Source organism: Amphiura filiformis, chromosome 13 (genome assembly GCF_039555335.1).
Source record: "Amphiura filiformis chromosome 13, Afil_fr2py, whole genome shotgun sequence".
Classification (NCBI taxonomy): Eukaryota; Metazoa; Echinodermata; class Ophiuroidea; order Amphilepidida; family Amphiuridae; genus Amphiura; species Amphiura filiformis.
Window position 1 is genome coordinate 10,968,667 of NC_092640.1, and position 27,287 is coordinate 10,995,953.

At 38.6% G+C, this 27,287-nt stretch overlaps 2 protein-coding genes across 2 annotated transcripts in view; one reads left to right on the top strand and one right to left on the bottom strand.

Moving 5' to 3' along the window:
• LOC140168002 (nephrocystin-3-like) overlaps window positions 1-27,287 on the bottom strand; it is a 279,876-nt gene that overhangs the window by 127,228 nt on the left and 125,361 nt on the right.
• LOC140167999 (uncharacterized) lies at window positions 22,780-26,402 on the top strand. The gene is made up of 2 exons (XM_072191308.1): window positions 22,780-22,905; window positions 25,064-26,402. The coding sequence occupies exons 1-2, from the start codon at window positions 22,799-22,801 to the stop codon at window positions 26,175-26,177; spliced, it is 1,221 nt and encodes a 406-aa protein (XP_072047409.1). The 5' UTR covers window positions 22,780-22,798; the 3' UTR covers window positions 26,178-26,402.

The following is a 27,287-nucleotide window of genomic DNA, read 5'->3' on the forward strand; positions in this document are numbered from 1 at the left end:
CCCCTCCGGAAAAAAATTCTGGTGCCGCCACTGCTTTGCCCCCCCCATCCCAGGGGTACACATAATTATTGCAACACCCCTTACACAAAAAGCTACAAAAGGAATTCTACACAAATTGCACATTTTTCTGATAGCAGCGTTAAAATAAATAGAGGGTGAAAATTTGGCCACTTTTACAGTATGGCTCCAATGATGTGCATAAAGTTCAATAAAGTGGCAACACTGTCTAGCAGAACACCAAATCACTACAGTGAAAGGTATAATGGTGTTGAGTTCAGTTTTGGAGACAATGTGATGGGGGCACTCAACTTTGGAAGTGACGGGTATGTGCCTACCGGAGTCGCGAAGTAGGGGCCTATCGGGTACAAAGCGTTATTTTAAAAAAGGGGTCATTGGGTACAAACAAAATAAAAAGGGGTCATTGGGTACAATCTTTTGAAAAAAGGGGTCATCGAGTATAAGATTTTTAAAAGGGTCATCGGCAGGGACAGGCGATTTGCGCTGAACTTTCTTTCCGCGCAATTCGCCGCATTTGCTATTTTTTTCCTATGGGCAGGGATACATGATTTGCACTGAAAAAACAGTTCCGCGCAATTTGCTATTTTTTTCCGCGCAAATCGCCTGTCCCTGGTCATCGGGTAGAAAATTTTGAAAAAATGGAGCAAAATTTTGAATTTGACAGTTTCGCATTTTTTGTTGCATTTTGATGATGCTCTTCTAGAAAAAAAGGGGGTCATTGGGTAGCCGCAACCAAAAAAAGGGGGTCATTGGGTAGCCGCAACTAAAAAAAAAAAGGGGGTCATTGGGTATGGCTTTTAAAAAAAGGGGGTCATCGGGTATAGTCGACTTCAAAAGAGGGGGCCTATTGACAGGCACATACCGTCACTTCTAAAGTTGAGTGCCCCCCCGGGGGTCCTGCTTGCCATGATTTAAACAGGCAGGGATGTGACTATGTATAATAGAGAAAATCGCTGATCCCAATTTTCATCACTTAAATTGCTCTCAACTACAAGAAGTTCTCAATCTATAATTGGCTCCGTTAGTGATCTTTCTGGTGGCTTCAAACAAGGGCAACAAGAAAGAATTAGAAGGAGCCTATAATACACTGAGAACTTTACAGTGTTGTGAGTAAGACATAAAACTGATTGGAATCAGCAATTTTCTCTGGTTATTTTCTCAGAACCATGACAACAAAGAGAGGTAGTAATCTGATATTATCATGTACAGATCAGAGGTGGGTGGACAGAAAATAAATCGAGAAGCAAAAAAAAAAGGAAAAAAACAACACACCATCCCAGAAGCCTCAAACCGAGGCTATAACAGAACAAGTTTTAATAGCTACTTAAAGCACTAGTTTTAAGTAGCAGCTTGGCTTTTCTACATTTTCTAACAAAAATTGAATCTATATTAGGCTTAATTGAAAATTTAGCCTAGCTTAATTAAAACTGGGATGACGTACGTAATAAGGGGAAAATAATGGCCCGGGGGCACTCCAACTTTAGAGGTGATGCATATGTAGGGCTGTTAAGACCCCCTTTTTCAGTGTCGCTGTCACCCAGCAACAGCAACTTTAATTTATCACTGATTTTGTTACTTAATAAAAAATAAAAAAAATTTAAGAAATTTGAACCCATTTAGAAATAGAAATTTGATTTTTGAGGTTTCTGTGGCGCTTTTTCGGCTCTCACCCAAAGATTCCATTTTAAAAATGGGTCATGTTCTCACCCAATGACCCCATATTTTTTACATTTTGCTGACTCACCGAATGCCCCTTAGTGCGAAAGCCCGGGGGGGGGGGCACTCCAACTTTGGAGGTGACGCGTATGTAGGGCTGTTAAGACCCCCTTTTTCAGCATCGCTGTCACCCAAAGACCCCATATTTTTTTTACGAACACATGCCCTGTCACCCAAAGACCCCCTATTTTTCCATTTGATCTGTCACCCAAAGAGCCTTACAAGTTCAATTTGAACAGCAACTTTCATTTATCACTGATTTGTTACTTATTTTGAAAAAACGATGAAATTTGAAGCCATTTAGACCTAGAAATTCGATTTTCGAGGTTTTTGCAGCGCTGTTTCGGCTCTCGCCAATTAAAAAAAAGGTCATGTTCTCACCCAATGACCCCCACATTTTTTACATTTTGCTCTCACCGAATGCCCCTTAGGGAGTGATCGTTATTTACGACAGGGGGGGTAATGGGCGTTTTGAGGGGGGAATCCGAAAAAAAAATTTGGGTCTTGAGGGGGGAATGCGAAATTTTTCGTTGAACCAGGAGAGGGGGAATGTTAAGTTTTAAATGGAGAAATTCGGGAAAACAAGGGGAATCCGAAAATTTTGAGCGGACGCGAGGGGGGAACGCGAAATTTGTTGTCGATATTTTTTCCAAAATGCCCATTACCCCCCTGCCGTAAATAACGATCGGTCCCTTAGTGCGAAAGTGCCAGCCCTACACCTATATCCATTTCATATTGAAGTGCCCCAGGTGCGAAAGTGCCAGCCCTACACCTATATCCATTTCATATTGAAGTGCCCCCGAATAATGGCTTTTAAAAATGCTGATTTTTATTTGCTTTTCATGGAGAAATTATTTGGTGGTATGCACCCTTATATTTTCTTCCTGTATTGACAGTGACCTGTGACCTCGTTGTGCATGTACTCTACACATTTACTGCATGTATGCATATTGTTGTGTATTGTACAAGTGTATATATGGATGGATGAAAGCATGTATCAACTACTACTCATGTACTACTACAAGCTCTAGCTGTTTCTCAATGGTATTTAAATGCTATTGAATCTAGGTATCCAGGTAAGGGATTTGTGCACCAATTCAGTGCAGTATTCAAAGAATAGACATATTAAAGCCTTAGTGTACGATCTTTTTAAATTTTTAGATTTTTCTTTTTTTCTTCTAAAATGATAATATGCAATCATTATGAAAGTTCCCAAGACATTTGGACGCAAATAACATTGGGTATTTGCAAAGAAACAACATCATAAACTTCACCTCTATCACTCGAAACATCACGCACTATTTGGATTAGGACAGCGAGTGCGGCCTCAGAGTTAGTCGCCTACGCGGCCAGTTTGGTTACGCCCCTCCACATGTGGAGGGAGCGTAACTGCTAGTTTTGTACGAGACTACGGTTTATGATCGGGCCGACATAAAGTCATAATCTTAAAAAATTATGACTTTATGTCGGACCAACAGAAAATCGTCCCGCTTTACTACAAATAGGACGAATTTGACAGTTTCATCATAGATTTAAGTTAGAACATGTGTAAGTATTACAAATATGCCAAAAAATCGGTTTTGAAAAAAATAAAGGTAAATTCTGAAAAAAGATCGTACATTATGACTTTAAACCAGACTTTGTAGTCCCGGTTTGTAGTATTGCTCGAAAGTATATTTTGTTTATTGCTTGTGATCATTGCACAGTGTCAACACCCCACAGTGACATCGCCCCGATATCTTCATGGTAGAAATCGCCATGGTAGGTTGAATCCACAGCCACCCATGGCCATTTTATTCGGACCTTATGAGATGCATAATTAGCGAAGTGACCTGACTAAGGCTACTGACAATAGACGGGTAATTGATTTTTCGCTGTGTGAGTAAGCTTGTATACGACATTGCGGTCAATGGTTATACTGTCTCCACTTGAGTGAGTGCCGCTATAGCCTGCTGCGCGCTGTAGTCCATACAGGACCAACGCAATATAAAATTAGAGTTTTGGTCAAATTTTGAGTTCAAAGCGCACGGCCAATTTTCAAAGCGCACGCTAACGACTATCATATCTGTTCAACACGTATTTTCAAGTGTATGAGACCACATCTGGTTTCTTGAGAAAAAATCATTTACGGGAGATATTCATCATTTTCTAACCCAGTATCCGAAGATTTTCGCTGATATCAAAATCGTGCATAGCAATTCACGTGTATCGATCCTGTATTCATTTTAATGTCTCTGCTGCACCAAATAATTATTAGCCAGGCGATGTCGGTGTGCACCCTGTATGGTCGTGTGTCTTGAGCTCCCCACCAAAAAAAGGTGGCGACGTTACATTTTGCCACAGTCGACTCAAAACAAATGATGATATCTCTGTCAAGCAAGAAGTTATTGTCATGCTTGTGGTCTCATTTTATTGCTAAATAAAATGCACTTTCAACCCTGTAAAAAGAAATACTTGAACTTTTATAATACTAACACTGTGCTTCATAGAATTCAGAATGGGCAGGGTGGCGGTGGTGGGGGATGTGGTGGTGGGGGATGTGGTACACACAAACTCTATGGGATTGGTATTTTTAGTGCGTAATCTGCTTCTGTAAAGGCTGTAAATTGGATTTGGACTCTATTTAGCATCTAAAAGACTCATAGACTTACAGCTAAACAATTCTACTAATTGATTTTAATCATTTATGATTGGTTTAGTCTAGAAAATACAAACTTTTCCATACAAAACTACCCGTTGTCATATTAAATACTGTAGTAAGTAATGCAGATGTCTTCAAAATCTAAAAGTTACTATAACATTTTAATTACTTATCCTATCATAGTCAAAGTATAGGTTTTCTGAAGGGAAATTTGACGACGAATCTAAATATGGACATATTTTTTCTGTATGGGTTAGGGGGAAAATGTTTGGGTTCAAAATATGTTGAATTTAAAAAATCTAACATACTTTGGGACACCCTATATTCGAGATTACCAAACAGCTGTGATTTCGGTTTCTTCCAAAGTCAGTTGGCTCTCCATATCCTCTAACCAACTGAATGTTGTTTACTTCCAGTTTATTACTTTAAGTTGGTAATAAGCAATACATTGAGTGACCCATTTTTTATCAAAATCTTTTTTATTCCACCCTGTATAACCTGCAGGTCACCCTGTATAATGAGTTGAAATGTATATATTTGAATTGCTTATGCCTTCAGCTTTCCAAAAATGTATACTTTTGCTAGTTTAGGGTTGATGATTGTCGAGAGAATCTAATTAGAAACCCGGTTGGTGTAAAAAATCATAATATTTGCCATGTAACGCTAAGGGTGGCGAGTTCAGGACACACGGCCGTATATTTTTTGCCATACAGCTCAATACTCCGTTGAAATCAATATTCTATTATTGACACAGATAAAGAAAGTTTACATATGCATTGTGTTATATAGGACGTGCACCTGGAATTAACTAATGGGCTAAACGTGTTCCTTTATGTTATGATATTATGTTGATGATCATGATTCACCGTATCACCATTCAGGATGTGAGCCCTAAAGGGAACCCTCGTAAATAAATGCTAATCAATTATTGACTGAACCAAACTGAGTCGTGTTACACTTTATACCTATTAAATTGTCATTCTCAAAATTAAATATATCTCAATTTTTACATTGGATTTCAAATTTTTACATTAAAAATGCAGTAAAAGATATCCACAGCAAGCTGCAAGGCCCCGCTAATTAGTGTACTGCTTTTCGAGTGAGTGAAACAAAACCCTGGTTTTACCTGAAAACAAATTTTTTTCTTGTAACAGAAACATCATATGGGGTACTAGAGCATGCACAAATCGTAATAATGTGTAGAATATAGAAACGCTGTGGTATCTCATATAGTCATGGTATGCTTAGCCTGAGTTGCTCGGCCTATCTCGAACAAAATCGCGATGCGTATGTAGCTGTTATAAAACAAGAGGATTCGCTGTACTATCACGGCAATTTTTAACACAAAGATATAGGGATGATGACGATGTGCATTGCTTAAATACTGCTTAATACCTAGGCGAAATGTCAACCGTGCTAGCATGGTCAACCATGGTCAACCATGGTCAAAACATGGTTGACCATGGTTAACTATGGTCAGCGATGATCAGCCATGGTGGCTTGACCATGGTCAACCATGGTTGCCATGGTATACCATGGTCGACCATGCTTTAGCATGGCCGAGCATGGTCAGCCATGTTCAGCACCTCACTTGACCATGGTTGACCATGGTCACTTCAAGTATACCATGGTCAATCATGCTTTAGCATGGGTGAGCATGGTCAGCCATGGTCATCACCTCACCTGACCATGGTCACTTCAAGTATACCATGGTCAATCATGCTTTAGCATGGCCGAGCATGGTCAGCCATGGTCTTCACCTCACTTGACCATGGTTGACCATGGTCACTTCAAGTATACCATGGTCAATCATGCTTTAGCATGGGTGAGCATGGTCAGCCATGGTCTTCACCTCACTTGACCATGGTTGACCATGGTCACTTCAAGTATACCATGGTCAACCATGCTTTATCATGGGTGAGCATGGTCAGCCATGTTCATCACCTCACTTGACCATGGTTGACCATGGTCACTTCAAGTATACCATGGTCAATCATGCTTTAGCATGGGTGAGCATGGTCAGCCATGGTCATCACCTCACCTGACCATGGTCACTTCAAGTATACCATGGTCAACCATGCTTTAGCATGTGTGAGCATGGTCAGCCATGGTCATCACCTCACCTGACCATGGTTGACCATGGTCACTTTTAAGTATACCATGGTCGACCATGCTTTAGCATGGCTGAGCATTGTCAGCCATGGTCATCACCTCACCTGACCATGGTTGACTCTGGGTAGTGAATGAGAAAAGCGCCTCTGTTGTTATTAATCGTATTTAATGCGTATTTACAACGCTGTGAATAAATATTTGACACCATAGAATATAAAAACTAGTAATTTGATAAGTTAAAATAAGATTTTTAACAGAATAAATCTAAATAATATGATTATGCAGTTTATTCCGTTAAATATTTACCCCATAATTTCCCTCATTCTTCAGGCCCTGCCCTATATCGGGTGCTAATTTAAAGTTTAAGCTTGATTGCTATTGTTTCTTTCTATTGTTTCTTCCTTGATTGCTATTGTTTCTTAACCATGGTCAAACATGCAAATTTTTGACCATGGTTGACCATGGTCACTTTAGATAGACCATGGTTGACCATGGTCTCTGGCCGTGGTGCCATTTTTCAAAAACATGGTTGACCATGGTCAAAAACATGGTTGACCATGGTCAAAAACATGGTTGACCATGGTCAAAAACATGGTTGACCATGGTCAAAACCCTGGTTGTTGAACTATGGTTGACAATGGTTCAACCATGGTCAAACATGCTAAGTTTTAACCATGGTTGACCATGGTCACTTTAGATAGACCATGGTCAAAAGGTTAACCATGGTTGACCATGGTCTCTGGCCGTGGTGCCATTTTTCAAAAGCATGGTTGACCATGGTTTGACCATGGTCAAAACCCATGGTTGAACCATGGTTGACCATGGTTAACCATAGTTCAACCATGCCTTTTTCGCATAGGTAAGGCTTTGATCAACATTGGTAAGGGGCAGCATATCGTGGAAAAGTGTACACATATTATAGGCTAACATATCAAAACGTTTGGGTACCCTAAGCGTCATTACTCATTTTCTTATTTCATTCCATTAACAACCGTCCACTGACATCAGACATTTTCTCAAAACATTTGTATTACTAAAATCACAACTTTGAAATTATTAGTATATATCACAGTCGTTACACCAAAATAAACATGAGAATGTCCTGCAATTTATGATCGCATCGGAAATAATGTAGATGATATTGTTATACTCACAAATAATTTTATTCACCTCCACCTATGTATTAAAAGTGCTTCGTTCTCTGCCTGAGATCCGTGTTTTTCGGGTTTTCTATGCTTTTCTACGTATTTTGACCATTTATCTCAAAGCGTTGGGGCCCGGGGTCACTCCCATTGTGGCCTGTACACCATCCGCGATAATGAAAACGCGTAAAAGGGTCGTTTTAGTGGGTAGGCACGCACGCTGGCGTGTCGCGCTTAGGGTGTCAAAAACATGAAAAATTGGAAAAAGGGTAGCAAAATTGCAATTGCTAAATACGCTGAAATTAAATTTAGGGTATGAAATTTGATGTTAGGAATGTGTCATTTTAGCCTTGTTTAGGGTGCTTTTCAAAAGTTGATTATCGCGGATGGTGTACAGGCCACAATGGGAGTGACCCCCCGGGTTGGGGCGTTACAATGACATGGGACCATTGTATATACCTCTGGTCAAGGTATCCAATTGAAGCTTGGGATGTTTCCAAGCTAATATCATCTAAGAAAGAATCTGATTTGTCAAGTATCTCACTCACGGAATCGCATACAGCGAAAAAAATCTGAAAAAAAATTGGTGCAAGCAAAACCCCAAATCACCTCTGTATATTGGTCTTTCCCCATTCTGTACACAGTCCGTGCAGTGAGCCGATTGCTATGTTGAGGTTTCACCAAAGGTTAAAGATGGTAATCTGAGACTGCACTGAACTACACACAGAGATCGCGTTTGACCTTGTGATCCCTATAAGCAGTGTTGGAAAGAAGTAATAAGTCGCAGTTTGAAATGGGTCTCTCACAGCTAAAACGTTTTGATATGTGAACTGAAATGATTAGTTTCCCGTCACATTTTTTTCAGTGAAATATGTGGTCATGACTTCATTATTCATTATTTTGGAAAAGTTCATTATTGTCAACACTTTCATTTACATGGCTATTACTTACCGGGTATATATTGTTGATGAATGACCAACTCAAAACAGGTATTAACCCTAACCCATACTAGGACTCACTAAAGCTCACTATTAAAACCACTCTGCGTGCATGCATTCCACGGGACTAGAACTGGCTCAGTTCCTCGGACTATGAGGCCGCGAAACTGGTACTTTGCTGAGGAACTGGTACTTTGCCTCACCACTTCAGAGGACTACTTCCAGCGGGTACTGGTCACGGCACTGGGTCCAGGGCTACACGGGACATGACGCAATCAGACCAAGTCATATATACCCAGGGAATCGTTGGCCGGGCCAACGTCACCTGTATTAAGCTACATGCTGGGGATCTTCTGCGTGGCATGCGAGCCGGTCCGAGGTTCGAATCCCGGGGGTGCCAAGTGACTTTCTTCTTCATCTTCTCTCCTTTTTCGTTCCTTCTTTCCCTTTCGATAGCCAAAAAACCATGGGTAGGGTTAGGGTTAATGCTTAGATCATCAATTACAGACATTTTGCAACAGATAGAGAAAAGATTTGAATTTATTTTTATTAAAAGGAAATGAAATTTGCAATTTTGTAATCACTAGAAGCATGATGAGGTAATCCTTAAATTTACATTATTTACCACATCCTCTACCCCTACAACTAAGAAAAACTGCTGATATGATTGGCAGGGGATGTCAGACATTTTGAGAGATTCAATTTTGATTATTTCCATCTCAATTTTCAGAAAATTGATTTTTTTAATTAAAATAATGAAAGTTTTAGTCAAATTGAAAAGGTGATGCGGGGCATTGCGAGCAGGTGTTAGGAAACTAATTATTGCATTATACATGTATAGGCCTAACAGCTGTACATACTACTCTGTGTAGGCTGTGTCTTGCTTTGTAGATGCAATCAGGGCAAATTATTATTGTTATACCCCCGGGGGCACTCCAATATGAAATGGATATAGGTGTAGGGCTGGAACTTTCGCACTAATGGACATTCGGTGAGAGCAAAATGTAAAAAATAAGGGGTCATTGGGTGAGAGCATGATTTTTGGCATCTGGTGAGAGCAAAATGTAAAAAATATGGGGTCACTGGGTGAGAACAACATTACCTTTTTTTAAATGGGATCTTTGGGTGAGAGCCGAAACAGCGCTACACAAACCGCTGTTCAAATTGAACTTTACAGCCCTACATACGCGTCACCTCCAAAGTTGGACTCCACACCCTCCAATACCCAACAATATCTGCGTCACAGACGTCATCATGAGCAGCGAATTCATCGTTATTGGTATAACTACAAGAAGAAACAGACTGCAACCCACCCAAGGGAACTACCAATTCCTACAAATAATACAGTTGATGTTCAGGAGCAAATTCAAACTAAGGATCCCTCTGTTTCTTTTAACTACTGCATAATCTCCATAAAGGATGTCCAAAACAAGGATGAGAAAAGGCTCAAGACTCGGGTTGATGTTCTTGAGCAAATTAAAGATGAGAGCCTATGCAAATGCCTGTACTGTGATAAAAAATTTAAATATTTTGGAGACTGTGCCATAAATCAACAGACTCGTAATTCTTACAAATGCCAATATTGTACAAAAGGCTTCTGTAGCTTTAGTTCCTTATGCATTCATGAAAAAATTATTCATGAAAAAGTTATTCATGAAAAAGTTTTTCATAGCAAAGAGAGGCCTTACAAATGCCAATATTGCAATGAAGAATTTAAATATTTTAGAGACCGCACCATACATCAACAGACTCACACTAATGAGAAGCCTGTAATATTATTGGAAGAAAGTTCCAGCCCTGCCAAGGAAGATGAGAGAGGCTTCCCACAATCTGCATACTTAAAACCTCACAAATGCCAATATTGCAAGAAAGGCTTCTCAACACCTAGTGCCCTATCAATTCACCAACTAACTCATAGCAAAGAGAAGCCTTACAAATGTCAATATTGCAAGAAAGGCTTCTCAACACCTAGTGCCCTATCAATTCACCAACAAACTCATAGCAAAGAGAAGCCTTACAAATGTCAATATTGCAAGAAAGGCTTTTCCAGCGTACGTTCCTTAAAACTTCATGAACGAATTCATAGCAAAGAGAAGCCTTACAAATGTCAATATTGCAAAATGGGCTTCTCAACACCTAGTGCCCTATCAATTCATGAACAAATTCATAGCAAAGAGATGCCTTCTAAATGCCAATATTGCAAGAAAGGCTTTTCCAGCGTACGTTCCTTAAAAATTCATATGCAAATTCATAGCAAAGAGAAGCCTTACAAATGTCAATATTGCAACATGGGCTTCTCAACACCTAGTGCCCTATCAATTCATGAACAAATTCATAGCAAAGAGATGCCTTATAAATGCCAATATTGCAAGAAAGGCTTTTCCAGCGTACGTTCCTTAAAAATTCATATGCAAATTCATAGCAAAGAGAAGCCTTACAAATGTCAATATTGCAAGAAAGGCTTCTCAACACCTAGTGCCCTATCAATTCACCAACTAACTCATAGCAAAGAGAAGCCTTACAAATGTCAATATTGCAAGAAAGGCTTTTCCAGCGTACGTTCCTTAAAACTTCATGAACGAATTCATAGCAAAGAGAAGCCTTACAAATGTCAATATTGCAAGAAAGGCTTCTCAACACCTAGTGCCCTATCAATTCACCAACAAACTCATAGCAAAGAGAAGCCTTACAAATGCCAATATTGCAAGAAAGGCTTTTCCAGCGTACGTTCCTTAAAAATTCATATGCAAATTCATAGCAAAGAGAAGCCTTACAAATGCCAATATTGCAAGATGAGCTTCTCAACATCGAGTTCCCTATCAAATCATGAACGAATTCATAGCAAAGAGAAGCCTTACAAATGTCAATATTGCAAGAAAGGCTTCTCAACACCTAGTGCCCTATCAATTCACCAACAAACTCATAGCAAAGAGAAGCCTTACAAATGCCAATATTGCAAGAAAGGCTTTTCCAGCGTACGTTCCTTAAAAATTCATATGCAAATTCATAGCAAAGAGAAGCCTTACAAATGCCAATATTGCAACATGGGCTTCTCAACACCCAGTGCCCTATCAATTCATGAACAAATTCATAGCAAAGAGAAGCCTTACAAATGCCAATATTGCAAGAAAGGCTTTTCCAGCGTACGTTCCTCAAAAATTCATATGCAAATTCATAGCAAAGAGAAGCCTTACAAATGCCAATATTGCAAGAAAGGCTTCTCAACACCTAGTGCCCTATCAATTCATGAACAAATTCATAGCAAAGAGAAGCCTTCTAAATGCCAATATTGCAAGAAAGGCTTTTCCAGCGTGACGTTCATTAAAAATTCATAGCAAAGAGAAGCCTTACAAATGCCAATATTGCAAGAAAGGCTTCTCAACACCTAGTAATGCCCTATCAATTCATGAACAAATTCATAGCAAAGAGAAGCCTTCTAAATGCCAATATTGCAAGAAAGGCTTTTCCAGCGTATGTTCCTTAAAAATTCATAGCAAAGAGAAGCCTTACAAATGCCAATATTGCAAGAAAGGCTTCTCAACACCTAGTGCCCTATCAATTCACCAACTAACTCATAGCAAAGAGAAGCCTTATAAATGCCAATATTGCAAGAAAGGCTTCTCAACACCTAGTGCCCTATCAATTCATGAACAAATTCATAGCAAAGAGAAGCCTTCTAAATGCCAATATTGCAAGAAAGGCTTTTCCAGCGTACGTTCTGTATCAATTCATGAACGAATTCATAGCAAAAAGAAACCTGTAATGCTGTTATTGCAAGAAAGTTCCAGCCTCGCCAAGGAAGATGAGAGAGGCTTCTCAACATCTGCATACTTAAAACCTCATGAAAAAACTCATACAAAGCCTTACAAATGCTTAGCCAAGGAAGATGAGAGACATTCCAATGACGATTTACCTTATTTGGGAGACCACACACATGCCATACCTCAACAGAATGACATACATGAAGAGAGGCGTTACAAATGTCAATATTGTACAAAAGCCTTCTCACAATCTGGACACTTAAAAACTCATGAAAAAAATCATACAAAATGCTTTGCACAGTCTAATGATTTAAAAATCATGAACAAATTCAGAAGTCTTACAAATGCCAGTATTGCAAGAAATGCTTCTCACATCCTAAAAACTTAAAACGTCATGAAAAATCTCATATAAAGCCACACAAATGCCAATATTGCTGGCAATGCTTCTCACAAACTAATGACTTAAAAAATCATGAAAGATTTCATACCAATGAAAGGCCCTACAGGTGCCAATATTGCCAGAGGGGCTTCTTACGAGCCAGTGATTTATCAAAACATGAAAATAACCATTGCAGCAAGAAACGGGGCATACAGCTTGGGTGAGGGCCCGGGGGATTAAGTATACTTCAATAGTCTGTGTTAAAAAGATTAAGCACTTATCCTCTTATCCAAAAATCACTGGGGACTGCCATGAAGAGCCATGCATGCATATGCACTTATCGGATGGACAACCAGATGACAAAATCATTAACCCTAACACCCATAGCTACCACAAAAGACCATGATGAAAACCACTTTGCATGCATGAATCCTATGCGAGACTATAAGGCCAGAGTAATGGAAGAAAACATGGACCTTTTCAAACATCAATTTTTCTGAATTGTATGTCAGTATATAAAACTACATTTTAGGAAAGGATATGAGTCAAGGAATCCCATAGTGACGTCAGATTTTTGAAGAAATCACTGTGGAACAAATCACACATTGTAGCTTTAAGGCCCCCCAAAAATTGTTTGTTTGTCGATGTCCACGTCCGACCGACCGTGTATTTTTTTTTTAATTTGCGTCGAATGTACTAGTAAAACAGTGGTTAGTATAAATTTAAAGAAAGAAAATGTAAAGAAAATGAACAGTATAACATGCAGAACCATCTCAAGAGTTAAACCAGTAAAGTGCTGTGTGTTTTGACTTATTTACCAGTCTTCAAATTGTCAGTTTCAAGTGCAACAGTCTCGAGGGCTTAGTGCCACAAGGTCCTATCTGCATTTTTGGCCAAAATGAGATTTTGGTACCAAAATGATCCTTACAACACTGAGAACCAGCTGATAGTACTAACTAATGCTTATAATACCAGTTGGGCTTGATACCACCAAAATTACGTTTGGCCTATCTGCATTTAGCCACTTTCTTTAAGGCCACAAGGTCCCATCTGGCAGATGGGACCTTCTGGCTCAAACATTTTGCATCATATTTCTTAAACTATATTATAGCTTATTATGCAGATAGGACTTTGTGGCTCAATCATTGAATAGCGAGAAATACCATCCTGGTGCTTTAAACTAACTACTGCACTAGTCATTTCCATAATATCTTGCATTACAAGAAGATTTTAGACATGGCTTAAATTGATTTTTATCCATCACTGACCTCCAAGTTTAATTTGACTCGGTTCTCATCTTTGTATTATAATTTTTACGAACAGATTTGCATATTAGCTGTGATGCTTTCATAATGAAATTATGTTGTATGCAAATAATAATGATTACTTCATTCATATCACACATGTTACATGATTCGCATAATGTTTTCTTAATTCATTACTTACACACAGCCGTGACGTTAGTCACGGCTGACGTTAGTCACGGCTGTGTCTTTTTTCTTACAGGTTCTTCTTTCTTTCTTGCACAGCCGCTATCAGCGCTGTGCATTCTTTTTACCGCGTTCTTCTTCTTCTGGTTTCTTCTGTCAACATCATAATCAGCCATCGTAGCCACATGCTTTCAGGCATGATGACCATACATGGTCAGTAGAACCGTTTGGTGGTGCCACAGATGTCACATGATCAACTTCCGGTCAAATGTCATCCACTTCCGGTCAATGGCCAAAACTTGGATTTTCACTAAAAATGCTACTCCTCCCACATATTACATAGCACCGTGGCGTCCACTTACACACATGCATCATCTATAGCCAGTGTCTAAAAGTTGTTCACAGAATTGGGATCAAAGGTCATTAAGGGGTCACTTCCGGTAAAAGTCTGAAAAATTTGTAAAAATATTCAAAAAATCACTGTCTTTACCAATTACATAGCAGAGAGTCGCCATTAGCACACATGCATTGCTACTAGCTAGGGTCTTTAGGATGCCTACAGTTTTGGGGTCAAAGGTCATTAAGGGGTTACTTCCGGTCAAAAACCAAAATTATCAAAAATGTTAAAAAAAATTTTATCTCAAAATGTAAACAGACCAGAGTAATATAATCATCATACATGAATCAGTGTTACCTGATGTATGCATGGTATTTTTTATTTTGGGGGTCAAAGGTCATTAAGGGGTCACTTCCTGTTTTTAGCTAAATAACTTTAAGAATTTTTATCTCAACAACTAAACATGATAAAATTTTTTAATTAAAATTGGAACAATACATTTTATCGTTGTACATAAGGTTTTTTTTTCATTGAGGTCAAAGGTCACTAAGGGGGTCAAAAGGTCAATCATAAATTTAAAAAAAATTAAAATCCATGTATAAGTTCGATTAAGCTGAAATTCACCAGGAATATTCCTTATGACATCCTAAGCACTATGTAATATTTTTGGGGTCAAAGGTAATTAAGGGATCACTTATGGTTCTCACAGATTCATTTGTCACTGCTGGCTGTGCATCCTCGCGGTCGCAGGCGAACGCAATCAGATCTCGTTCTTCTTCTTTCTTCTGTCAACCTTTACATTGGCTCTAGCACTCACATGCTAACATCGATTTTGACCTAACTTGGTCACAATGATCATTGACCGTGCCCCTACATGTCACATGAAACTCGTGGGGTCAAAGGTCACACAGAGGTCATAGGGGTCAAAACGTGATTTTAACTAAAATGCATCTTCTCCCACAGCTTACGTGGGACAGCGGCCCCACTTGCACAACATGCATTGTTATTACCCAGTGTCTATGTGGTGTACACAGATTTGGGGTCAAAGGTCATTAAGGGGTCACTTCCGTATAAAACGAAAAACCTTCACAAATTTTTATTAGCTAAGTAAAACATAGCACAGTAACGGTATGTTCACATATGATCTGCAGTCACCCAATGTATATGTGGTTTTTTTTTTATTTGGGGTCAAAGCTCATTAAGGGGTCACTTCGGTATAAAAAGAAATACCTTTAAATGCATCTTCTTCCACAAATTATGTGGGACAGAGACACCACTTGTACACATGCATTGTTATTACCCAGAGTATATGGGGTGTACACAGATTTGGGGTCAAAGGTCATTAAGGGGTCACTTCCGGTATAAAACGAAATACCTTCAAAAATTTTTACTAGCTAAGTAAAACATGGGACAGTAACGGTATGTTGACACATGATCTGCAGTCACCCAATGTATATGTGGTATTTTTTTATTTTGGGTCAAATCTCATTAAGGGGTCACATCCGGTATAAAATGAAATACCTTTAAAATGCATCTTCTTCCACAGATTATGTAGGACAGTGACACCACTTGCACACATGCATTGTTATTACCCAGTGTCTATGGGGTGTACACAGATTTGGGGTCAAAGTTCATTTAGGGGTTACTTCCGGTATAAAACGAAAAACCTTCAAAAAATGTTATTTGCTAACCCAATTCATATGTGGTATTTTTTTATTTGGGGTCAAATGTCATTAAGGGGTCACTTCCGGTCTGAGACGAAAACCTTCAAAATGCCCCTTCTGCCACCAGTAACATAGCAAAGTGGTGCCACATGCACCCATGCATTGACATTAGCCAATGTCTATGGCCGTTTCATATATTTTGGGGTCAAAGGTCATTAGGGGTAACAACACGGCTGTGTTCGTGGGTTAGACCACAGCTTAGTCTAGTTTTCATTTGAAGTGTATAATGCAGAAGCTTGTGATCTCAAAATTATTTTGGGACATTTACCTACTTTGAAGATCAATGTGCAAAATAATTTGAATATTCAACACTATAATTACTAGTACTTAGTATGTGCAAGTGCACCCGAATTTAAATGAAAATATTGTTTGTACACTACCATGACTACTATGTTATCAATAGAAATACAGCAATTAGAGCAAAGCAACAGGTCCTAAGTGTGGTTTTCTTCAAATTGTTTAGTGCCACAAGGTCCTATCTGCACATGCACATTAATAATAAACAATATTTTAAAAAATGTCATGCTCACACTTCGAAATAGGTAAAAAAAACATGTTCCTGACTAAATTTGGCAGGTATTAAGCCTGTTTACAACACTGTTTCCTATCAAGTAACACTATACAATCAATTTGAAACACGGCAAAATTTTCAAAGCTGATTTTCTCAAAATGGCCAAAATGCAGATAGGACCTTGTGGCACCAAGCCCTCATTCTGTAAAAAAAAAAAAAAAAAATCTGACCTACCGACCCAACTGTTTCATAAGCCTCTATGGACAAACAAACAATTCATTTTTTGGCCTAATGTTAAATCTTGCAATATAGGTTAGGGAGTGTTCAGAAATACTCTGGTGGGGGGGGGGCTGGAAAATATGTAGGGGGGTCATAAAATTTTGGGAGTTCTGAATAGGGGGTTAAAAAGTTTTGGGTGTATGAACAGGGGGGTTAAAAGTTTTTCGCACGTAGGGGGGGTGTAAAAAATTTCAAGGCTGCACACGCAAGCATATGTTCACATATTAAACCAGAACAAAAGTACATTTGATCCAGTGTTAAAAATTGTCATCTATAACTTAATTTTGAGGTTTGTGTCAGTTCTTTCTGAGCTCTTTACAATGTAAATCACTAAAAGTTGCAATATCTTTGCTCTTCTTTAGTGTTGACAATTTTTACAATAATGTTTCATGTAGTACAGATTATTCATTTATTATCACTAATATATACACGTCCCCCCTAATTTTTTCCATTTGGGACATCCCCTAAAAATCCTTAAAGAAGAAAAAAAAAGCAATAATTGCCATGTGCAACTTTTTTTAGCACATCGAAAAGCACCATGTTTTGGGCCCAAATAGGGTAAAATTGCAAAATTTTGCGCTTCGCGATCACTGAACTGGCCCATCACTTTTAGCAAAACATTGAAAACACATCATTTCGGCAGTAGTGTAGACAGGGGGCGGAAAGGCCCTTGACAAAAAAATGAAAGAGAAAAGTGCCCCTCTGACAAAAAATGAATGAGAAAATCTGGAGGGCAAAGACAAGTAGCTAGGAGTCCTTTTTCCATATAAATTCAACCCGATCATGGGCCAAAATAGTGTAAAATACAAAATGTTTGCATGGTGTGTAAAAGCACATTGTCACAATAAAGGCATTTTCATCCCATCATGGGTGAAATACACAATTTTTGCAATGCGTTTTGTCCCAATAAAGCCTTTTTTGAAGCTCAAATACATGTACAGTCTCTCTAAAAAACAAAACCGGTATATGTATTTGCAACTGCAATTTATTTTCTCGTCTGTGCCCCCGAAATTTTATTCACCCCCCCCCGACCAAGAAAACTGGCTACGCCCCTGTATTTTGGGCTAAAATAGTCTTGTTTTTGCACGCTTCACCGCAACCGGGGGGTGGCACATACAATCATCCCCCTAATGTTGACCCCTGTATGTGTGTTTCTGACCAAATTAAGCTCATATTTGGCCATTTTAGCCCCCCAAAGTACACATTTTTGCACACTTTGCACATATGTAATCCACTTTTACATCAAATTTCATTCGTTTTGCTTCCAAATGGCAAAAATTTTAGCGTGCTACTTTAAAACATTTCCACAATTCCACATATTTTATATCAATGACATGCGTACAATTTCATTGCACTTGAATACAAATTTTAGTACCGTATCATTAATGCCATTTGAATGGTAGTGGAATTGAATTAGTAGAATGGTACATTATGATGGGGGGGGGGGGGTCAAAATAGTTTTGAACCTATATGAGGGGGGGGTAAAAAAAATTTTAGGTCCATTAAGAGGGGTCAAAAAGTTTTGGGTTCAAGAAGAGGGGGGTTAAAAAATTTTCAACATGAAAAAAAAAATTTTCCAGCCCCCCCCACCAAAGTATTTCTGAACACTCCCTTAGCATAAAATTTATGTGTACATAATATGGTTTGATTTGTTGATGTGCGGTGGTAGGTGTGTTGGGTGTGTGTTTCAGGAGAACAATAAAATATCAATTTCTGTTATGTTCAGCAAATATATATTGCAAATTTGGTAAATTTATTCCAAATGACCAAATTATACCAAATAAACCCCTTTTAATCATTGTTAATTCACAATTTTATACTCGATGACCCCTTACTAATTAATTGATGTAGGTAGGCCGGGCCACTCAGTGTGCGCATGCGTGACCAAATTTTCTTAAACGTGTTTTACCCTACCAGCAAATTTAGGCCCTTAATAAGGTAATTTAATATAAAATTTACCCCCTAATGAGTTTTTTGCATGGCTAGTAAAAATGTACCCTTTTTGGACTCGTAATTTACCAAAAATTTGAATAGGTACCCTAAACAAGTTATTCAGTTTCAGAAACTACCCTATTCTTGAAAACCAGTGTTTTTTAGACCATAAACACATCACTCGCGGAACTTAAAGCCATATTATAACATTTGCTGAGGAAGACGCCCTCACTGAATTTTTTTAATTCCTTTTTTTAGACGATTAAATTGTACTTTATCAAACTAATATAGGGGAGACCGGGGCGTGTCCGCCCTATTTTCTTCAATCTCACATAGAGAGGACAATTCTCATGTTAGAAGGCTATAGTTTTTACATGTTTAAGCTGTATACTATAGCTAAATACTACCACATTTGTAAGGACATTGAGCTTTCAGTAACGACAGGAGAAGGAAAATAAAAATCACGATGACAGGGCGGACTTGCCCGTGCTGGGGCAAGTCCGCCTCTATGGTGGGGTAAGTTCGCCTGATAAAAAGAAAAGGTTATAATATTGCAAAACAATTATAAATTTAATGCAAACGTTTAGTAAAGGGTATATTAGGCACTCACTCTCTTCCAAAGAGTCTACTAAATTTATTGGAGGGGTATAATGTAAGCTAATAAATGTAGGGGTCCAAAATGAGCAAAACCTTTATTTACAACTTCGGCATTCATGGTTTTATGGCATAAACGGTGGTATGAGTAATACTGATACCACTTAACTTTAAAAAATGTAGTTTCACTCTTCTTAAAGGTATTATTATCAATATTTTGCATAATACGCCGATGAGAGACGAATCCGCCCGGAGTCCGCCTGGGGAAAACACAGGCGGACTTGCCCTTCACATACAGGGCGGACTTGCCCCAACGCTACTTTTTTTCTTTACCTCGTGTTCTGCCTACTAAACACAATATGTCGATCTTTTAATTGCATAATATGTTGGGCAAAACGTTCACCTTCCAAATAAATATAAGAACGAAAAAACTTCCTCTGCAAGGTCTTGAGATTATTACAATATTACTAATTTCAAAAATGTAAACTTCCCGGACTCAAAAACGTTTTTTGACGATAATTTCTGTGGCGAGATGTGTCGGACTGTCTTGTTTTCTTGGGTACTTAGCTATGACGTGTGCCAGCTAATTACATCATCATTGTACTTTTCCAGCAGTCACGAGATCAGAAACATGGGGTGGGCGGACTTGCCCGAGGCGGACTTGCCCCGGTCTCCCCTACCCTGCAAAAATCAAGACTCTAGGTGCTGTAGTTTTGTCAAAATCTGAGATTTTGAATAAAACGCCGGAACCGGCGCTTTATTATTACGATGGAATTATTAGTCGAACGCATACACGATGTTCATAACACACAGTACGTACACGGAGTGCATGATGGTGATACACAACAAAGGAGTGGTACGTATTGGCGACATGTGCGCTGGTAGTAAATTCCAATTTTCTTTGCTTTAATTGCCATAGTTATTCGGCTCAAAAATAAAAGGGGATATATCTGACAGTAAAAGCTAACATTTTATGGCAAAGAAATGCTAATCTATTTTGTTTGAAAATGTTATAATATGGCTTTAATTGCCTTGCCTAAAAAATACCCCCTTTTGTTGGTCGCTATACCTAAGGTTAGCTATTAAAGTTCGTTATCACAATAATTTTGATTAGGGTTCGCTATACCTAAGATTTGTTATCACTAATTTTGAATAAGGCCCACTATCTCTAATTTTGAATAAGGCCCACTATCTCTAATTTTGAAGAAGGCCCACTATATCTTAATTTTGAATAAGGCCCACTATCTCTAATTTTGAATAAGGCCCACTATCTCTAATTTTGAAGAAGGCCCACTATATCTTAATTTTGAATAAGGCCCACTATCTCTAATTTTGAAGAAGGCCCACTATCTCTAATTTTGAAGAAGGCCCACTATATCTTAATTTTGAATAAGGCCCACTATCTCTAATTTTGAAGAAGGCCCACTATATCTTAATTTTAAATGAGGCTCCCTATCTCTAATTTTGTATAAGGTTTGCTATCACTAATCTAAAATAAGGTTCATTGTTCATCATTTACGCTATCTCTAATTTTAAATAAGGTTCACTATTAGATAGGCATATAGCAGGCCTTATTTAAAGTTAGAGATGGCAGGCTTTATTTCAAATTAGAGATACAATTACAAAATGTATCGAACCTTATTTAAGTTAGTGCACGGTGGGCCTTCCCAGGTGGTTCTCAAATTAGAGATAACAAACCTTATTTAAAAGTAGAAATAGCGGGCCTGATTTTAAATTAGTGATAGCGAACCTTATAGATAGCAAATCTTGGGGGTGGTGCAATAGTTATGTGCACGAGGTGGTGAATTCTCAAAATGGTCTGCCAAAAATTGCTTGCCCCCCCCCCCTTGGCCGTGCCAAAAAATCTTTGCCCCCCCCCTTTTGACGTGCCAAAAAACCTTTTCCCCCCTTTTTGGTGTGCCATAAAATCCCCCCCTTACACATGCAAGATTTTGGGGAACCTGAATTTAAAACCTTAAATTGTCTTATCATATAATGCGAGCGCAGCGAGCAGGAAATTTTGTATATTTGAATGTGTTCTTAATGTTTTCCTATGCCTTTTTAGGGCGTAATATAGAAACGGTGCCCAAAATATCTGTGCCAAAAATTCCTTGCCCCCCCCCCCCTTCGACCTGCCAAAAATCGCTTGACCCCCCTTTCGACCTGCCAAAAAATGCTTCCCCCCTTTAGCCTGCCAAAAAATCTTTGCTAAAAAAAATACTGAACCTTATTTCAAATTAGTGATATCAAACCTTAGGTATAGTGGACCTTTTTTGTAATTAGTGATAGCGAACCTTAAGAGATAGCGAACCTTAGAGACAGCAATCCTTATTAAGGCTAGTGAGCCGGCACCACCCCGGACTTTTACCCTTAAATTTTTAATCCCCCCCTTTAAAGACTTTTTTTTAATCCCCTGACCCACAGTGACATCGCCCCGATATCTTCATGGTAGAAATCGCCATGGTAGGTTGAATCCACAGCCACCCATGGCCATTTTATTCGGACCTTATGAGATGCATAATTAGCGAAGTGACCTGACTAAGGCTACTGAATAGACGGGTAATTGATTTCTCGCTGTGTGAGTAAGCTTGTATACGACATTGCGGTCAATGGTTATACTGTCTCCACTTGAGTGAGTGCCGCTATAGCCTGCTGCGCACTGTAGTCCATACAGGACCAACGCAATATAAAATTAGAGTTTTGGTCAAATTTTGAGTTCAAAGCGCACGGCCAATTTTCAAAGTGCACGCCAGCGACTATCATATCTGTTCAACACGTATTTTCAAGTGTATGAGACCAAATCTGGTTTCTTGAGAAAAAATCATTTACGGGATATATTCATCATTTTCTAACCCAGTATCCGAAGATTTTCGTCTGATATCAAAATCGTGCATAGCAATTCACGTGTATCGATCCCGTGTATTCATTTTAATGTCTCTGCTGCACCAAATAATTATTAGCCAGGCGATGTCGGTGTGATGCGATACCCCCCCCCCCCATTTTCCAACCCCCACTAAGTATTTATGAACACCCTAAAGACTTTTTACATACCAAGTAGACTCCCCCTCCCCACCCAAAGAATAAAGTAGAGTAGACTCAGTAGAGGTGCTTGTACTTTAAATTGCAACAGTATTTCCAGAAGCACTATAAGAATAATTATTGGGCTTGAAGTTCACTGAAGTGGCAACACTTGCTAGCAGACACTGACCTGTGACCTCATTGCACAGGCTGTATGTACATGCATTGCATACAGTATATGCACATGTTTACACATCAAATTAAACATGAATCTACAACAGGTTGTGCATCAGATACTTTTGAAGTCCAATGCTAGAATAGAACAGCAGATGAGCATTAATACACCTTACAGATTACAATCTGACTCAACCAGGTAAGCTAGAGAATTGTCATACTGGCCATCAGCATTATACCAGCAGCAGATTGCAAAACAATTGAGTTAATATATATACCGGTATTAGAATAAAGCTTACCTCCTCCTTCGATCGTCAAAGCATGGTGGGTATTATAGAAGGAGAATTCATGAACCCAGTTCCCTTTGTACTATGATCGTTATGAGTCGATACTGAGCAATCAGGTATGAATGGCGCACTATCGATTTGCTAAGCTTCTTATCTATTGAGCTTGGCCGGTTATGAACCACCGTTATCGCGACTTCTAAGGCTAATTAGCAGAATGACGTCATTTTTACCCACAAAGCATTGTGGCCGTGACCATAAACAAAGGAAAACAATTCACTTCCGGTAATTTTATAACACCAATATTTCTTATGGCCAAGCTTGGCGGATCATAGAAACAACATTGCCAGTCTTGGAAAACCTTTCCAAATCATTTCCACTGGATTAAAAGTCCCGCAGCAGACACCCGCCAGTATTACTAATCATGATCAGAAAAAATACATAAATTCACCGTAACTTTGGAAGGAAATGAGGGAATTCGATCAGGCTTTCGCTAGTAAATCAACTTGAACTCGGAAACACAATGACGCAATCAAAGATCATGTGACCGATGCAAAAGGGCACTAATACCATCCATTTCCAGTAGGGGTCGGGGGGGTCTGTTTAAATTAAGTTTTAAGATAGATGATCGATATTGTCGCATAACGATCATAAACATCAAAGGCCGTGTTTGAGGGACTACACTGATTAAATCCCTTCAGGTGATGACTCGCGTTGAATAGCGTAATCGGCTTAACCCTATTGAGTGGATTAGGATTTTCTGTGGAACCTCCTTCTATAATACCTACCATGGTCATTGGTCAAAGGTATGAAAAGTGGGGTATGAGAAGTAGGGTCACAAATTGTACTCAACCCTTCTTCGTCAAATGATCATGATGATCAAATGTTTTTTATCAGCCCTCAGATCGGCCCATGGATTTGATCCATGTAATTTACAGGGCTATCCCCGGGGGTGTCAACTTTTTAGAATTGCTTGGCGTTATAAATTGTATTTGGACATTTGTTGTGTTATCGACATCCAGCGACACATGCATGTCGCAGACAGACAGGGAAATTAATTTTTTGGTTCTAGCTGTCTCAAGAATGTTCATGAATTGACGATCGAGTACGTGGCAGCTATATTGTGATTAAGCTATAGTGCTGGACTTTGTAGGCCTATAATCCTTTCTGACAACACATTCTTGGATATTAAATGATGACATGTTTGTACATGTATACAGTGTGTCCCAAAAAGATCTTAAACAGAGGTAGCTGACTCGGATAGTACACCCTTGCAGCAGTCCGAGCGCACAGACTTTTTGACGGACTATGGATGTCTTGTAATAATATTAGTACCGTACCCATGCACTGTACCTTTAAGGAAGTCCCGTTATAATGTGAAAACTATCGGAGAGGATCGATGCAGGAGGAGAGTGCATAGTTACATTGTATGGGAGATCATCATCAGTGTGACTGATGTGAATATTTGTTTCAGACCATGATTCAGATTTGCATCCATGTGCAGTTAATATTAAAACTATACAGTGATGCAATTAAGCAAAATCAGTTGGAACTCTGAAATATTGATTTTGAGTTATCATGGTTATACATATAGGCCCACATGTAGCCAAACAAAGCAAATATGGTATTTCCTTTTGTTTCCTGTTGTTTTTGGAAACTCTTAATTGCTCATATCTTTTAAACCTGGTTGTTCAATTTCAATGGTTTTTTTGCAAAATGCAGAGTAAATGCGTTTTCCATGTTCTATCCTATAAGAAACTGAAAATTTAATATTTCCGAGTACCAACTGATTTTGGTTGATCCCATCACATAGGGGCATGAACGGTTAACCCCCAAAAGAAGTTTTCATTATCAATTGGCCCAATCACCAACATTGTTTAATTTCACCACACAAAAAAATTGGGGTGAATTATTTGGAAAGCTCCATTCTGATTAGTGATTAAAGTGAAGATATCATGTAATTGACCAATCAGAGGCAATGTTAGATCGGCAGATAGTGATCAGGAGGATAATGGAACAAATACAGTACGCTACTTTTATTTTGGTTTTACTGTGCAGTTTCTCTTCTTACAGGTCAGATCCAATAAAGATGGCAGAGTCTCTCAAAGGACACACAAAATCGGAAGTCTACCTGAGGCCTCACATGTGTATATATTGCCAACGATTTTTCCATGATATAAGACAATATCTCCGTCACCGCCGTCGCCATGAGCAACAGATTCATCGTTACTGGTATAACTGCAAGAAGAAACATGCTCCAACCCACCCAATGGAACTACCCAATACAAATGATTTAAATGAGCAAATTCACATTCAAGATGAGAGGGCTAAAATAAATACATTAAAAAATAAATATTACAAATGTCGGTACTGCAAACAAGACTTCAAATATTTAGGAAACCTCATTACACATGAACATACTCATCATTACATGCCTTGGCCTTACCACTGCCAATGTTGCAAGTTAGGCTTCTCAAAATTCAAACACTTAAAAAAACATCATAAAAAAATTCATAAAATCAAAATTAAGCCTCGCCGAGCATGCCAATATTGTAAGAAACGTTTCCGAAGACATTCTGATTTAGAAAATCATGAACGAAAAATGGACTGCAAATGCCAATATTGCAAGAAAAGCTTCTTACACTATTATGATCTAGCAAATCATGACTGCAAGACGCCTTACAAATGCCGTCACTGCAAGGAAGTCTTTGAACATTTGGGAGACCTCACCACACATGAAAAAGACCATTTTTGCCAGTTTTGTGCTAAAAGATTTCCAGCAATAGCTCAAGTAAAAGAACATGTACAGTTCACACATAATGGGAGCCGTTACAGGTGCACATTCTGCAATGAAGGCTTCCAATGTTCCAATGACTTACTAAGACATGAGCAGACACACCGTAAACTTAAGAATTTCCATTGCCAATACTGTAACAAAGCCTATGCACAAGCTAGTACCTTGGAAAAGCATGAACAAATTCATACTATTAATGCTTCAAATCCTGTAAACAAATGTCAGTACTGTCAAAAGGGCTTCCCTGATAAGGCTAATTTAACAGAGCATGAGAAAACACACACACAAGAGAAGCCTTTCAAATGCCACCATTGTCAGAAAGGCTGCTCAACAGCAGGTGGCTTAAACGTACATAAGAGATGGATGCACAGAGATGCCTATACAAATCAATAAATCTGACATCAAGTCATGAGATATAACCAACTAATATTAAAAATATGAGTCAATGAGTACTGAGCTGGCAAAATAGACTGCCATATTATAAACCATGTAGAATTTGTGATACAATCTGGTCCATTGGGGCCAAAGGTGGCAAATTTGAAATTGAGATAAAGACAAAAATATGGAGGTAAAAAGCAATAAAATACAAAAAAAAATGTCACAAACTTCAGAACCTAGTCTCGGGGTGGGGGTATGGGGGGGCACTTAACACAAATGACCATAATATTGAATATCATATAGTTAAGTACTAATGCAAAACAATACAAGTTTTCAGTATGGGGAGCTTGCCGAAGTATGAAGAATACAATTAATGTGTCACGTTATAATAGACAGGAAAGCAAATGCATACGATCAGACACATGCAAGGGCGTCAATCTGAAGTTGAACGTGGGGGACACAATGTTTGTGAAAAATGATTGTGAAGTTTGTCACTCGTCACGCTTGCACGATGCAGGAGGCCTGTAGTGAGGATGATATTAACTGAATGGAAGTTAATATCTCTTTTGGATTGTGGCAAATAACATAATCGCATAACAATTACTAATACGTTGTAATCGGGGGATACCTTTATTCCTCTAGTATATCACAATTCATAAACTTGATCATTTTGTTATGCATCACATGTTTTAAAAAGGAGTTCAAATATTGTTATGGTGGTCATGGGCTGACGTCATAATTAGCTAATTAAGCACAGCGCCGCCACTTTTTCTATGAGGATTTTGTACAGGTTTTTCATGAGATCATAAGAAAGTTTGTTTCGTTATTTTCCAGCAATGTTTTGATGTAGAAAAGTTGATTAATACTGATTAAAGGTATTATAGATGATGTTTAAGTAAATAAATAGGTTTCAAGTTAGTATTATTTACTAAAAATTCAACAATTGTTACTGCGGAAAGACATTTTGTCGGAAGAGTACAAGTTTGTTCATGCAAGTCCACAGTCAACTTGGTTATTGAGAGATCACACCACTAAATCGGGTCCAACCCTATCTGACTGAAGAAATAAGAACCAGTGTTAAAATCGCTGACCATACCAGGTACATTAAAATGGAACAAAAAAGTT

Coding starts and splice junctions, on each gene's coding strand:
- LOC140167999 (XM_072191308.1), top strand. CDS start 22,799: ATGAATCTACAACAGGTTGTGCATCAGATACTTTTGAAGTCCAATGCT. Junction 22,906..25,063: donor TTACAATCTGACTCAACCAG/GTAAGCTAGAGA, acceptor CTCTTCTTACAG/GTCAGATCCAATAAAGATGG.